Here is a 15,727-nt window from a genome sequence, read left to right as displayed (position 1 = left end):
CACAGTCTTTTCCAATGAGTCAACTCTTCACATGAGGTGGCCAAAGTACTGGAGTTTCAGCTTCAGCATCATTCCTTCAAAGAAATCCGAGGACTGATCTCCTTTAGAATGGACTGGTTGGATCTCCTTGCAGTCCAAGAATACACAGAAGAACTGTACAAAAAAGATCTTCACGATCCAGATAATCACAATGGTGTGATCACTCACCTAGAGGCAATCATCCTGGAATGTGAAGTCATGTGGGCATTAACAAGCATCACTACGAATAAAGCTAGTGGAGGTAATGGAATTCCAGTTGAGCTATTTCAAATCCTGAAAGATGACTCTGAACGTGCTGCACTCGATATGCCAGCACATTTGTAAAACTCAGCAGTGGCCACAGGACTGGAAAAGGTCAGTTTTCATTCCAGTCCCAAAGAAAGTCAATGCCAAAGAATGCTCAAACTACTGCACTATTGCACTCATCTCAGGCTAGTAAAGTTATGTGTAAATTTCTCCAGGCCAGGTTCCTACTCAAGGAATATGCATATCAATATCTTTGTGTTCTGCAAAATTGGGTTCTCATCCAGGTGAAAAATGATGACTTCAGGCTGAGCAGAAGATTCCTGGAGCACCACTCTGTCACCTCAGCCTCACCACCAGCCAATCAGAAGAAAGTCATGCATCCTACCTACTTCATATCAAATTTTGCCTTCCTTTTCTGCACCTGGTGAACACCATCTTGTTTGGCTTCCTTGTTGGTCCCTGTCCATTTGGTTTGTGACAGGATCCAACAGTTTCAGGGCAAAGTGCTTATTATAGGTTTCAGGTTTCAGATTTGCTGTTTTCAGGCACAGAGTAACTTAACTGATGTCAGGTAGAGGGAGATTTCTGTTCAATTAGCCAGGACTATGCCTACACCCAAGAGGAAGAGAACTCTGTCCCAGTTCCCAAGAAGTGTCTTGAGTATGAAGTCCTTCAGGGTTTAGCTGTCAGGGGATACACACTGAAACTGCCCACCCTGGCCGGGCACCATTGAATCCATTTGCATGAGTTACTTTAAAATAGGAGGTCCTTGTAAGGACCATGGAACTAATAAGCCACCACCAAGTGGAAGAATTCGGGAAAGGTCAAAAGGAGATGCCATGTGTCCTACCACCTCCCAGAATCCTCCTCACTAGACTCCATCTTGATGGGTGATGCACATACCAGTAGGAAGGACCCGGAGTCTCAGTGATTGGCCAGAGAAAACCCAGAAACTAACCCCATCACCATAAAACCCAAGATTGTATGCCACTCATTAGAGCAGTTCTCCTGGATTCCCTTACCTTGCTAAGTCATTACTGGGGTGCCTCTTATCACTAAAGCATGTTGCCTTGTCAAGACATGTGTCTCCTCAGACAACTCATAATGCAGTGTGTTACACAAGAACCCAGGCTTGAGTCCTGAAAGGGATCCCCCTTCTTGCAACAGTCACAAAACACTTGCTATAAAGAAGGCTGATTTAGCTTATACCTACAAATTGATAAAGCGATAAAGCAAATTGTTTCAACAACCTTGAATATTTCCATTTTGAAACAGAAAATCCAAAAAAGTGTTTTGTGTGACAAATATTTTGTCTACCTAGTTTTTTGAACACTACCAGTAGGAGACCCCACCCCAGTGTTCTTGCCTGAAGAAACCCAGGGACGGTGGAGCCTGGTGGGCTGCTGTCTCTGGGATCGCACAGAGTCGGACACGACTGCAGCGACTTAGCAGCAGCAGCAGTAGGAGACCTACCAAATGTTTAACTTTTTGTCACAGAGGAATGGAAAATTGTTTTTAGGAAGGAGGTGAAAGGTATCCTGAACTCATTCAACATGTTTTCTTCCATGTAAAGGCCCTGCTGCTGCTGCTGCTGCTAAGTCACTTCAGTTGTGTCCAACTCTGTGCGACCCCAGAGACGGCAGTCCATCAGGCTTCCCTGTCCCTGGGATTCTCCAGGCAAGAACACTGGAGTGGGTTGGCATTTCCTTCTCCAATGCATGAAAGTGAAAAGTGAAAGTGAAGTCGCTCAGTCGTGTCTGACTCTTAGCAACCCCATGGACTGCAGCCCACCAGGCTCCTCCGTCCATGGGCTTTTCCAGGCAAGAGTACTGGAGTGGGGTGCCATTGCCTTCTCTGGTAAAGGCCCTATAGCGCTGCAACTTCTAGGGAACTGGAAGAGGGCTATGGCAGGACCGCATTTCTTTACATTTCACCCCCATCACAGAAGCCTGAGGTGACAGCAAGCCTAGATACAACCACTTATCTGTTCAGCAGGCTGATTTCGTGCCGCAAACAGACCTAAGTCTGCTGCCTCTCAACAGTATAGATATCAACCCCCCAGGGCCCTGTGGTTTTAGAGTAGTGCATTACTAGTTGCCACCAGACCTAGATCCAGTGAAACCTAGACCAGTAAAATAAAATACTTAGAATCTGCGCGGTGAGGCAGGTGCTAAACCAGCATCCCGAAAAGGTGCGTTATCAACAGGTCATTCAACGTATAATTGTTCAATTGTTACGTCACTGCGTGACGCGTTAACATTAGAAACTTGAAGGGTACAGTCGTTGCCAGTAAACTGGACGGGTGGCCAAACCCCCGCAGCCTGGCAGAGTCTAGACGCCAGCACGTGCTGCGGCCTCCCTGTCCGTTTTCCTCCTCTCCCCACCCCCGCTTTCCCCCAGTATCTATCCACCCTCCTTTGAGGCCATCTGCCCACCTCCTATTTTTTTCGCCTATTCATTATCGTTGACCAGTGTACGAAATGACCAACACGCTGGACACCTGCGGTCAAGTGTTCCTCAACGTTTTTGGATTCAGGGCTTTTTGATAGTTTCGACATTGTGAAGCTTCCTAAAGGTGGGCGAGGGTATTTGAAACAGAGACATTTTACAGAAATTCAGATTCGTGGAACTAAAACAGAAGGGCATCGCAGAACTTTAGAAGGAGTTGCGAAACTACGAGGGCGGGGAGGGGGTAAGGAGGATTGCGGCGTACAGGTGTTACGTTTAAATACACCCCCAAGTAGTTTAAACAGGCAGACTGCTAGTTCCGCAAAATTCCAACATCCCGGGGCGGGGCGGGGGGGGGGGGGGGAGAGGAATTCTCGCGAGTTTTGAGACCGTGTGATGGACGGGATTGGCTAAAAGATCCCGCGAGATTATGACTTAGCTAACGTGATTTGGCCAGAAGTAACGGTAGATTTAAAGGAAGTGGGACAGGGGTTGGGGTCATTCAAGAGTTTGTTTCCGGTAGACCAACCTGTGAGCCGGTTCCCGCGGGAGTCGTTTCAAATACTGATACGCTAGACAAGCCGTTTGAGACAGAGTTCGCGCCTTTCTTCAGGCATGAGTCATGAGGCGGTGAAAAACGTGCAGGAGGTGGATCAGCAGGTGAGTCAAGATGTTCCTATCTCGCCTTTCTCCGTGGGCATTTTTCTCAGGATTAATTTGACTTGTGGAGCAGTGTTGAATTGCCACCTTCCTCTTCCTTTTGCTGGTTCCTTTATCAGGCTATGGTTGAACAGTGAACAAAAGAGGGGAAAGACCGACTTCAGGCATTCGTGGGGGGCGGGGAGGCGCGATGGAGAAAGAAACTAGTTGGTAGCGTTCTGACTTCGTTTACCTACTGTGTCATGACCACTAACAATGGCGGATTTTGTGTTTGCGCGATCTCGGAGCGGCGTGTTTGTGCTAGTACCGACTGATTAGTGATGACTGGAGGTACGCGGTATTGGCCCACTTTTTTTCTGTTGAGATTCTTGGCTTTGGCTGTACGGCACTGATTTTAGGCACAGAGGTGTCGTTGGTACACAGGCGTACGGAACTAAGTGGGAAGGGGGTTGGGCACTGGGCCTTATTCCGGAGCAATGGCGGCGGCCTTTGTATAACCGTTGCACTGCTTTTCAGCGCTGCGCTCCTCACTAAACCCCTACGCTTGCATGGTGTGTGCTTGTGGGACCCTGGGGGACGATTTTATTTTTCGAAAATAAAACGGCAGGTTTATTCTTATTTCCTTCCCGGATTTCTTTCCGCTGTACTTTTGACTGAATACCTCAGGTGATGAGGTCCTGTTTCCGGAATGGAAAGCTTTGAGACGCGGAAGACCCGGAAGGGGAATAGGGAGAAGGGGAAGAGCAAACGGTCGCCGCTTGCTTACGTACACTAGTGGAATCGGGAAGCTGGTGGGAAGTTCGAGATTTTTGGTATTTCATTTACTTAAAAAGTTACTGAATGGCCGCTAACGAGAGGGTGTTAACTTTTGAGTCGTCGTACTGTGTCGAACGTGTCCTAAGGTTAAGCGTTTGTCTTTGAGTTTCATCTGAGAGAAAATAACTAGAAAAGAGGAGATTAGCAGGAAAACTACATGTTATTGTTTCCCTGTTCCTAACGTGGAAAACATTCAAAATGTCAGTCAAGAAGTGTTGTCAGTCTGTTGCTCTCCTTGGAGATGTTCGGAATTCGGAAGAGAACACGGTATCGAAGAAGAATGATTTTACAGACTTGTTTTGCATTTCTGAGAAGTCTTATTTCATCTTCGCGTTGTTGCCTTCAGAAAAACTCCAGGGTTTTTAACTCTTAAGTGTGCAGTTTATCTGAACTTTTGTTTTGCACGTTTAGTGATGGATGGTGCTGGGAGGGAGTGGGGGCAGGAGGAGAAGGGGACGACAGAGGATGAGATGGCTGGATGGCATCACCGACTCGATGGACGTGAGTTTCAGTGAACTCCGGGAGATGGTGATGAACAGGGAGGACTGGCGTGCTGCGATTTATGGGGTCGCAAAGTGTCGGACACGACTGAGCGACTGAACTGAACTGAATGAAGGTGAAATTAAAGGTGCCTGTCTTGTATAAACTTTTAATGTCATTTGGCCAGTCTCTTTGCATTTACCATAAAACGGCAGGTAATAAATACTGCCTTCACAGTATGGTAAACATTAAATGATAACAATAATAAATGTCACATTGCACACCAAGTGATGGATGGTGCTGCTGCTACTTATGAATTTATTTGAATTAAAAAGTTGCACACTGCTGCAATATAAAGTTTAAAACATTAAGTTGCTGTTGCTGCTTACAAATTTCTTGAATTGAAAACTTATACACCATACGCCAATATACATTTTTCTTTAGTTGTTTTTAAGTTATATAGTATTTAGTGAATAAAGAAATTAAGGAATCTTCAGCTTGCCCAGAAAACAAGTGACTTTGAGACTAACTTTTGGTGACTGAGGAGATTTTACTATGTAGAATTGCTTGGGGGAAAACTTGTTTTGGATGAATGTATTTGAACTGTCTGTACTTGCGTACTTCTTGGCATGCAACTCCTACTTTTTGCCTTTGCCATAATTTGTAGACTTATACAGGGTGTTAAAAATAAAGAGCTTATAATGATAGTGTGTATGACTGGAATTTAGGACTTCTAATTTGTCTTTTATAATGCTGTCTGTTTGATTTTTCCTTTTTTCAGCATGTGAACTATTAATATCTCTGTTCTCCTAGTTGGCTGATCTAAACCTGAACTCTGATAATAATCAGAGTGGAGGAGGAAGTACAGCTAGCAGTAAGTAAAATTTTTGTTTATTTAGAATCTATTAATATCTCATTATACTTACTAATTTTAAATTCAAAAACCATTCTGTGACTATATAAATTTATAAAGTAATTTGGTATGTTTGGATAATAAAAGACTAGTTGGTTCTTTTCAAGTGTGAACTCTTAATCATTCCAAAGAAAGTTAATATTCACACTTTTAGAAAACCTCTTAATACTCAGAATGAATCCTTGTCAGACATGGAGGTGAGGATATGTTGATCTTCTTTTTAATTGACCTGAACTTGAACTGTTAAACCTAATAATGGGAACCTGTGCAATTGTGTGTTGTGGCTGTTGCTCATTTCCCATGAAGAAATTGAGCCTTTCTGAGGGAACCTGGCTTTACTGATTGTTACGCAGTAATTTGGAGAAGGCAATGGCAACCAACTCCAATACTCTGGCCCGGAAAACCCCGTGAATGGAGGAGCCTGGTAGGCCGCATTCCATGGGGTCCCGAAGAGTCGGACATGACTGAGTGACTTCATTTTCACATTTCACTTTCATGCCTTGGGGAAGGAAATGGCAACCCACTCCAGTGCTCTTGCCTGGAGAATCCCAGAGACAGCAGAGCCTGCTGGTCTGCCATCTATGGGGTCGGGTCACACAGAGTCGGACATGACTGAAGGGACTTAGCAGCAGCAGGTGGTAATTAGAACTTTAAATATTAACCATGTTATTAATGAAATATTAACCATGTTATTAAAAGTTATTTGAAAAGTTAAATCTTGGGAAAAGAGTAGGGTTTCTACTATGTTTTTATTTGCTACTTGTTAAGTTAGTGTCACTGTTAAGCAGATAGGGACAGGAAGTTTGTGACAGCATGTCTCAGCTTGTACCTTAATTTCCAAGAGAGCAGTTGGTGAATTCTGAAAAGCCTCTTCAAGTCTGGTTAATTTATACATTGTCACTATATGAATTTATAAAAGATTTAATTCTATCACCAGTTTTAAAGTACTTAATCTCAATTAAAATTAGAGATTTAGTTTTAATTTGGGTTTCCTATCAGTTTCTCCTTAAAATCATCTTTCCTTTCGAGTTCTCATTGTTTAAATTGTTTAATGTTTGTTTTGCCAAAACAGAAACAGCTGAGTTGAAATTGGTTAACAGACTTAGGGCATATACACCATCTTTCCTAGTAGCGTGTTCTATTGTGTATAGTAATGGTTATATTTGTTAAATTTTACATTTCATGTGACAATTTTCTGAAAGACCAGTGTCTTTGAAAATAATTATATACTGGTAGCTGTTGAAATATGTTTAGTTTTAGAAGGTTTTTCCTTAATTAAATTCAAAGAATAGCTGTTATAAAAGTGTTTTCTAGGATGAGTTGTTTTTTGTTTGATTTGGCATGCCACAAGGCATGTGAGATCTTGGTTTCCTGACCAGGAAGCTAACCTATGTATGATCTACAGTGGGAACACAGAATCTTACTTGATCAACAGGAAAATCCCTAGGACCAGCTATGTCTGGGAAATGTGATCAATTTTTAATTTTACATTTTTTCTTATAGAAGGGCGCTATATACCACCTCACTTAAGGAATAGGGAAGCATCTAAAGGTAAGTGGTTATTCAACTTTTTCTGCTTTGAAAATTAAAGCTGCAAGAATGAGGTCACTTTGGGAATGTGTACACATTTTTCTTCTTTGCTTTCTGTTTTCAAAAATTACTAGTTCTTTAGAAACATTCATGTAATTTTATATCATGTGAATTTCTTATTCCTTTTAACCAGCTCTGAGCCCAAACTTTCACTGGCATATTTTCACAGGTATTATCTTCTCAGGGGTGGTATTCATTCAATGATTGTTGTTTTTCTGTGAGGGTTTTTTTTTTTTTTTTGCTTATTGTAATTTTTTAATGGAAAAGAGGATTTAAGATAGGAAAATTCTGTTTGCTAGTGAAAACACTTCTCAATCTTCATTCTCTTTTCCAGTGTTTTGATAGTAATTTCAGTGCTCTTTGGTGTAAGTCACAAGATTGAGACAAAGGACAACTCTGTCTTTAAAAAGACAGGAAACTTGTAAAAGTCACCTTTTCTAACTCTTACCTTTTTTGGAAGGATTTTATGGTAAAGGCAGTTCAGGGTGGAGTTGTAGTAAAGAAAAGGATGCCTACAGCAGTTTTGGATCTCGAGATTCAAGAGGAAGACCCAGTTACTTCAGTGATCGAGGAAGTGGATCAAGGGGAAGGTAAATTATTGTCATCTTGTAAGTGTGTATAATATAGCATTTCAGGAATCAACTGTTAATTTGATGTGTCCTCATTGTACTTTCCATGACATTTAATTATGTTGTTTTTCATTAGCAGACTATTCCATTATAGATTAGTAGGTTTCCCTCCCATCTGTGCTTTGCCATGCTGCATATTGGGATCAAAAGCATGTCCCCTACAGTGGAAACACAGAATCTTAATCTCTGAACCACTAGGGAGGTCACCCTATAGATTAGATTTTAAGCAAAATATTGGTTATTTGTTTTTAACTCTAAAAGGTCTTTATTGGTTTTAGTCTGTTTAACAGGAATTAAAAGTAGTAAGAGTATGCTGCTTGATATATATATATATATCTCTCTCTCTCCAAATATTTCTTGACATTAATGTTATGCCTTTTTCAATTAAATATCTATAAATTACAGATAACCACAGCTAAATTGGAAGATCTTATTTTACAAATGAGTTACCTAATATTGAGTTACTAGCATCTTTGAAGGTTACTTGTGACCAGTAATTGAATTACTAATATACAGCTATGTTTTTGGAGAGGTGATAATATGATATGGGCTAAATGACATACTCTGTAATTTGTTTGCTTGTGCTGTTTAGGTTTGATGATCGTGGGCGGAATGAGTGTGAAGGTTTTGGCAGTCGTGGTGACAGAACTGGCTTTGGCAGATTTGAGCGTAGTGGACACAGTCGTTGGTGTGACAAGTCAGATGATGATGACTGGTCAAAACCGCTTCCACCAAGTGAACGCTTGGAGCAGTAAGTTTTTGATATTAATGTTGATAGGAAACTTGCCATCTAGCATCGTACATATAACAATCATTTCATTTCAGGGAGCTCTTTTCTGGAGGAAACACTGGGATTAACTTTGAGAAATATGATGATATACCAGTAGAGGTAACCGGCAATAACTGTCCTCCGCACATTGAAAGTGTAAGTATTTCATTTGACTTTTTAACTGTTGTTTACAGTTACTGCTGAAAATTTCATTGGGTTATGAGAAAGGAGAGACTGGTGACTAATGTCACCATTTTGAGGAATCCTAAAATAGGAAACATATCAAATATACAGAAAACCTCAGAGCTACTTTGTTGTAGATTAGACCTTCAGAAGTCTGTTTTCTTACAAATAACTGGATACTTTCACCTAAAATCCAAAGCAGCTGTACATTTAATCACCGACAGACATTTAACTAGTAATTTCCATTCTGTTAATATAAAACAAATTGCTGCAGAACATTAAGGCATTTCTGTCTAGTTAGTATATTTATTTGATTGATCTGGTTAAATTTTATTAACAGTTCAGCGATGTTGCAATGGGAGAAATTATTATGGGAAACATTGAGCTTACTCGTTACACACGTCCTACTCCAGTGCAAAAACATGCCATTCCCATTATTAAAGAAAAAAGGGACCTGATGGCCTGTGCCCAGACAGGTAAGTTCATTAATGAAGAATACCTGGACTAGCTTTGTAAAAACACTACATTATATAGAGAGGCCTGTGTCTTATATTTAACTTGATTTATAGTTAGGTAAATATTAGCTGGGCATATCTCTTATGTCTTTCAATCTTTTGGATAAAACTAGTGTTTTTATCAGGGCATCTTAGAGAAGGCTATAGCAATATTGTCAGCCAGTTGATATTGCTGACTTTCCACTGAGTACACAGCAGGGGAAAATTATGGAGTCGGTGAAGGGAAAGTTAGCAATATAATTGGGATAGGAAATGTATAGTCAGGGAAGAACCTGTGATCTTGAGAAAGGAAAACGTGCCTCTCATCCTTAGTGTTTTATGAGTTTGGGACTGAGAGGTCTGTAGTACTGTTTTGTCCTGTATCAGAACTTGGCATAGGTAAAAGAGTGCAGATCTTAACTTTGGTTATGTAGTGAACTTTTTGTATGGGTATGTGTTTGTAAATATTTTAAATTTAAATCATTTGTCATTTTTTATACTTTTTTTTAAGCAGTAGATCACTTCTTTTATATGTAAGTGGCCTTTGGGACAAGACCAACACTTATTTTTTAAAATAATGCTTTCTTGCAGCAGTTAGTACCCATGGCTTTTATTTTGCAAAGTGAGAGAATTATCTACAGCGTCCTTTGTTAGTAGGGTCTTCATCTTCAGAAAGTTTGTTGATATTCTGCTAATTACAGAATAACAAAAAATTTTGAAGTAGAAGTTGATGCCAATTTAAAAGGAAAAATAGTTGGTTCTTCTGTATATTATTGCAAAGAAGTATATGTTGATCTGTTAAAGTGGATCACAAATCATCCAGCATTCTTCACTTAGTTGTATAAATACATTTGTCACATAATTAGGCATTAAGTAAAAAAAAATCTTTCTCACTAAATGGGTATTTAGAATACTTTTTTTATTATTCAAACTTAATAAGCCATTATTTTTTTAACAGGGTCTGGGAAAACTGCAGCATTTCTTTTGCCCATCTTGAGTCAGATTTATACAGATGGTCCAGGCGAGGCTTTGAAAGCTGTGAAGGTAGGGATTCACTTATAAAACAAAAAGCTTTTGCTTAGAACAATTTTTGTAATCATCTGTTGAAACTTTTCTTTGAAATAAATACACTTTCTTTAGTCTGTTAACTCAATAAAAGTTCATTTTCAAATGTAGTTCCTAAATTACAGAGGGGATTTTGTTGTCACGAACTTTAGAAATGCATAGAAAAAGATTTGAATCTTTGAGCTTAATTATAAATTGTACTTAATTCTTAGGAAAGTGGAAGGCATGGACGCCGTAAACAGTATCCAATCTCCTTGGTTTTAGCCCCAACAAGAGAGTTGGCTGTACAGATCTATGAGGAAGCCAGGAAAGTAAGTATGCGACTTGCTGATAATTGACTTTTTAATAGATTCTAGTGTAATTTTTATGACCATCTAATAAATTATTGCTTGTAGTTTTCATACCGGTCTCGAGTTCTTCCTTGTGTGGTATACGGTGGTGCTGATATTGGTCAACAAATTCGAGACTTAGAACGTGGATGTCACTTGTTGGTGGCCACTCCAGGACGCCTGGTGGATATGATGGAAAGGGGAAAGATTGGGTTAGATTTCTGCAAGTAAGTTGACTTTTATATAATTACTTAAATGAAAAGTGAAAGTGAAGTCGCTCAGTTGTGTCCGACTCCTAGCAACCCCATGGACTGCAGCCCACCAGGCCCCTCTGTCCATGGGATTTTCCAGGCAAGAGTACTGGAGTGGGGTGCCATTGCCTTCTCCACTTTATATATTAGTAGTCATCAATTTTGTAGTATTTTGTAAAGTATAGCTAATTTGCTTGGTTCATTGTAGCAAATAACAGCTAATTTGGCTATGTGATCTGTATGTGGTTTTACATAGTGAAATTTGAAACTCAAATATTATGATGAATATATTAGTGTAATTCAGTATAGAGACAACAATAATTAAGTTTCTCATCAAATTCTAAACTATCTTTTTAATAACAGATACTTGGTGTTGGATGAAGCTGATAGGATGCTGGATATGGGATTTGAACCTCAGATACGTCGTATAATTGAACAAGACACTATGCCACCAAAGGGTGTTCGCCATACCATGATGTTTAGTGCTACTTTTCCTAAGGAAATTCAGGTAGTTCCTTTTTTTGTTAAAAAAGAACATTTGTGTAGATGTTATTTTCAGTTAATGTTAGTTAAAATAGGAAAAAATTAGACTTTCTTCCCTCTTTCAGATGCTTGCTCGTGATTTCTTGGATGAATATATCTTTCTGGCCGTAGGTAGAGTTGGCTCTACCTCTGAGAACATCACACAAAAAGTAGTTTGGGTGGAAGAGGCAGACAAACGGTCATTTCTGCTTGATCTCTTAAATGCAACAGGTAAAATTTTGAGTAATTACATTGCTAGGAATAAAGAGACTATTAAAATACCTTTAGCCTGTACCCTGTGTTTACTCACCTTTCTGACCATGGAAGTAAACCTGCTTTTTCATTATTTCCATGTGCATTCTTTATGAGTGCAAAGAGAAGTAACTAATTAATATTTAGATCAAGCAATGATGCAAAGTTACTATTAGTAAAGAAAACCTTTTATCAATAATTTTTCAGGGACAGATTCACTGACTTTAGTTTTTGTGGAGACAAAAAAGGGGGCTGATTCTTTGGAGGATTTCTTATACCATGAAGGATATGCTTGTACAAGTATCCATGGAGACCGATCACAGAGAGATAGAGAGGAAGCACTTCATCAGTTCCGCTCAGGAAAAAGCCCAATTCTAGTGGCTACTGCTGTGCGTATATTTTCTGCTCTCTTTTTTTTTGTTTATTTGTTTTTTTGTTTTTCAATTACCCATCTTTGAATACTGCCTTATTTTAACAAAAATTACTTTTTTAGGTGGCAGCAAGAGGACTAGACATTTCAAATGTGAAACATGTCATCAATTTTGATTTGCCAGGTGATATTGAGGAATATGTACATCGGATTGGCCGTACAGGACGTGTAGGAAACCTTGGTAAAGTGGTTGCTTGATGGTTTGACACAGAATTTTAAATCCTAGAACCTGTTTTCAAGGGAAAATTGACATAGGATGTCAGACAGTTTAATATTGCATATTGTTTATATTTTTGTTTTCTGATCAATGTTCTAGACCTCATTTACTTTTTTTGAATTCTTGTAGGTCTTGCCACCTCATTTTTCAATGAAAGAAATATAAATATCTCAAAAGATTTGTTGGATCTTCTTGTTGAAGCCAAACAAGAAGTGCCATCTTGGTTAGAAAACATGGCTTATGAACACCACTATAAGAGTAGCAATCGTGGCCGTTCTAGGAGGTATGGATTGTTTTAAACCTTTGTTGTTAATATCATTTGGGAAAGGAATTTTGTCCAGGGTTAACTAAAAACACTGCCATTACTACTGTACAAGTGACATTTTCAGAAAGGATAATGTGGAGTAAATGTTAATGTGAAAGGATGATGTAAGTAAATGTTAAAGGATAATGTGGAGGAAGAAGCCACATGAAAATGAGTTGAAGTTGAGAATTGGGAAGTTTATGCATGGAAATTGTTGTTTTATTTAAATTATGTTCTTAAAAAACCATCATATCTTTTTCCTTGTAATATAGATTCAGTGGAGGCTTTGGTGCCCGTGATTATCGACAAAGTAGCAGTTCTGGCAGTTTCAGCTATAGTAGTGGTCGTGCAGGCAGCAGCCGCAGTGGTGGAGGTGGTCATGGCAGCAGCAGAGGATTTGGTGGAGGTAGTAGTAGAATTTTCCCCCTTTTATATTTTTGCAAGGGCTTCCTCCCTTTTTCAAAGCATAATTTGATAAATTTTATTTGTGAAGAACACAACCAAATAATGTTTCTTATTAGGCTTTTTTATTAGGCTTATATATATTTGGCTTTATACTAGAAAAAACCAGAAAAAGAAAATATGGCTGACCTAATTTTTTTTTTTTTTTTAACATTTCTTGATAGGTGGCTATGGAGGCTTCTACAGTAGTGAAGGATATGGCGGAAATTACAGCTCTCAGGGGGTTGACTGGTGGGGCAACTGAATCTGCTTTCCAGCCAAGTCACTTAAAAAAAAGCTACAATGGAAACCACATGTAACTTTGCCAGATTGTTTTGTGTATAAAGGAGATCTTGTAGTGCATTACCCATAGTGATTCTCCTGAAAATTCAAGGGAGCTTAAAGCCAAAAGAAAGAAAAAGAACAACCAATAATTCCATTGGTTTGAAAACTTAATTGCTGTAGTTTGGATGAACTCCCCTCTGCTTGTTTCCACCCCAAACTGCATTTATAATTTTGTGATTGAGGATCATTTGTTTGTTAATGTACTCTGACTTTATAGACAGATTATTTGATGTCCGTTGGCTCAGTAATGCTCAAGTTTTCAGTTGTGTTCATGAAATAAATTCACTAAATTTGGGCTAAGATCACACCTTGGCACACAGATGTGATACAACTTATTTAACAGGAATTGTTAATTTATAAGTATTACAAAGTAAGAAAACTTGAGCAGTAACTTGCATTGGACTTAATGTTTGGAGATTGGGGAGAAAAATACCTTACAGCAGAATTCCCTTCTGATGTGGCAAACTGTACTAATTTAACTTTGTACTTGCTCATTCTATCTGGATAGGCATTTATAGTCTATAAATAAGCCATTCCGGTCATGATAAGATTACATGTATGAATACATCCATATATTTTCAAAGCACTCTTGAAGGTTAATGCAAGTAAATATAGCAGTTCCTCTTAATTCTAAGCTAGGCAAGTCTTGGGTAAATGTTACTACGGGAAAAGTTTGAAAGTTCGATTTTAAAAAAGTGTTTAGTGGAAGTTTCATCTAATTAGATTTTTTTCGTGCCTGCCATAAGTAAAATTAAAACAGTAGAATGGCTGACCATGCCAGTGACCAGTCCTTTATGGATCTGCTTGGATTTTGGTCTTGAATGCATGCTAGTGTTAACGTTTTTTGGTCAAGAGGATATGAGCAGGAGGGATTATGCAGCAGGCTTTTATTTTATTGCAGATGTTCTTTACTCTCTTTACTCTGCACTGAAATGTTAAAATGGCTTACATTTGTGGACTTTGTTAATTGGAATAACAACAAACAGAAATCCTTGAGATTTCACGGGTTAGAAATAACGTACTAAGTTGCTCATGGTGATCTTTCTGTACAGTACAGTTATATTTTAGTTGCATAGGTTTCCATTGTACTTTACACTTTTCTGCTAAATTTCGCCAAAGATGATTATTCACCAACTAAAGTTGTCTCCTCCACCTGGAATTGGTACTGATTCTCTGGTTGGAAAATGGTGATCTTCATATTCTTAACAATGGCATAAGAAGGCAAAAGTTTTTTACAAGTGCAATAATATATTTTCAGGTGTATTGTGCCTTGTTCTAAAACTATTAAGTGCACTTGACAGTATTGAGGTCATTTGTTACGGTGCTATTTCAATTAGGATAGGTTTAGACTCTTGAACATTTTGCTCATAAATTTTTTACCAAGTACTTATTTTATTGCACATTAAGAGAATTTTATATACATATATATGTATGTCTTGTGTGCATGTTCTTAAACTTCCAATTTATTTTGTCTCTTGGAGATTGTTGAACACGTTTTTTTAGAACTAGATTCTAAAATTTTATTTGGGACCATAGGATGATAGTTGGGAAGAAAACTCTTTTGCACATGACAGATTTTCGATACTTCTTTGCTGCTAGTGCTTGTCTGTGTAGTATTTATTGAAACATTTTGACAAATATTTATTTTTGTAAGCCTTAAAGTTATTCTTTTAAAGTTTAAAGAAACTTGACCAAAAGACAGTACAAAAACACTGGCACTTGAATGTTGAATGTCATCATATGTTACATAATAAATTGCAGGTTAGTGTGAGCTTTAATGTTAAGTCTTACTACACTTTTAGTGAAACTAAGCAGACCCAGCATTGACAATGTAGGTAGCTTTAACTTTCTAAGAAAATGTAACACAAAATTCGCAACTTGAAACTATAACATGCCAAGGTTTTGATATATTATCTTAAAACACTTAGGAAGTGTCCACATTTTCAGAAATTCTATAGAGTTCTATTTAGTTACATATGTTATTTATTTTTCAGTGTCTGGCCTACTTCTCAAACATGTGGTTATCTTTGTGTATTGCCAAAATCAGTGACTTTAAGTTTTGTCAGCCAGCAACATTTTCAGTGAATAAGAATGGATTTTAATTAGCCAAATAAAGACATTGAATCTCGTCACTTTAAGTTTGGTAATTGCTTAATGTATCAGTTTTAGATTTCTAGCACTGCATGTGCTGTATTTATTCTGACTTTACTAAAATAAAGAGTTGAATACAATCTTTGCGGTCAGTTGTGGTTTAATGAGAGGTAGAAATGAATTTGTGCTCTCCCCATGAAGAGTTTGAAAGTG

The 15,727-nt window shown here is 38.5% G+C and overlaps 1 protein-coding gene across 2 annotated transcripts; it reads left to right on the top strand.

The window, feature by feature from the left end:
- The first annotated feature begins 2,566 nt into the window (after positions 1-2,566).
- On the top strand, positions 2,567-15,659 carry LOC133243837 (ATP-dependent RNA helicase DDX3X-like). Of its 2 annotated transcripts, none has more exons than XM_061410564.1 (18): positions 2,567-2,860; positions 3,257-3,393; positions 5,503-5,563; positions 7,106-7,153; positions 7,653-7,782; positions 8,414-8,572; positions 8,647-8,746; positions 9,114-9,249; positions 10,226-10,311; positions 10,545-10,643; positions 10,728-10,888; positions 11,276-11,420; positions 11,521-11,665; positions 11,894-12,075; positions 12,180-12,297; positions 12,463-12,616; positions 12,910-13,043; positions 13,264-15,659. In XM_061410564.1, the coding sequence occupies exons 2-18, from the start codon at positions 3,349-3,351 to the stop codon at positions 13,341-13,343; spliced, it is 1,983 nt and encodes a 660-aa protein (XP_061266548.1). In that variant the 5' UTR covers positions 2,567-2,860; positions 3,257-3,348; the 3' UTR covers positions 13,344-15,659. The 2 variants fall into 2 exon arrangements, with proteins under 2 accessions (XP_061266548.1, XP_061266547.1); XM_061410563.1 differs by having other exon boundaries at positions 12,910-13,046.
- The last annotated feature ends 68 nt before the right edge of the window (positions 15,660-15,727 follow it).

This window comes from Bos javanicus, chromosome Y (genome assembly GCF_032452875.1).
Source record: "Bos javanicus breed banteng chromosome Y, ARS-OSU_banteng_1.0, whole genome shotgun sequence".
NCBI lineage: Eukaryota > Metazoa > Chordata > Mammalia > Artiodactyla > Bovidae > Bos > Bos javanicus.
This window is presented reverse-complemented; position numbering and strand designations above follow the sequence as displayed.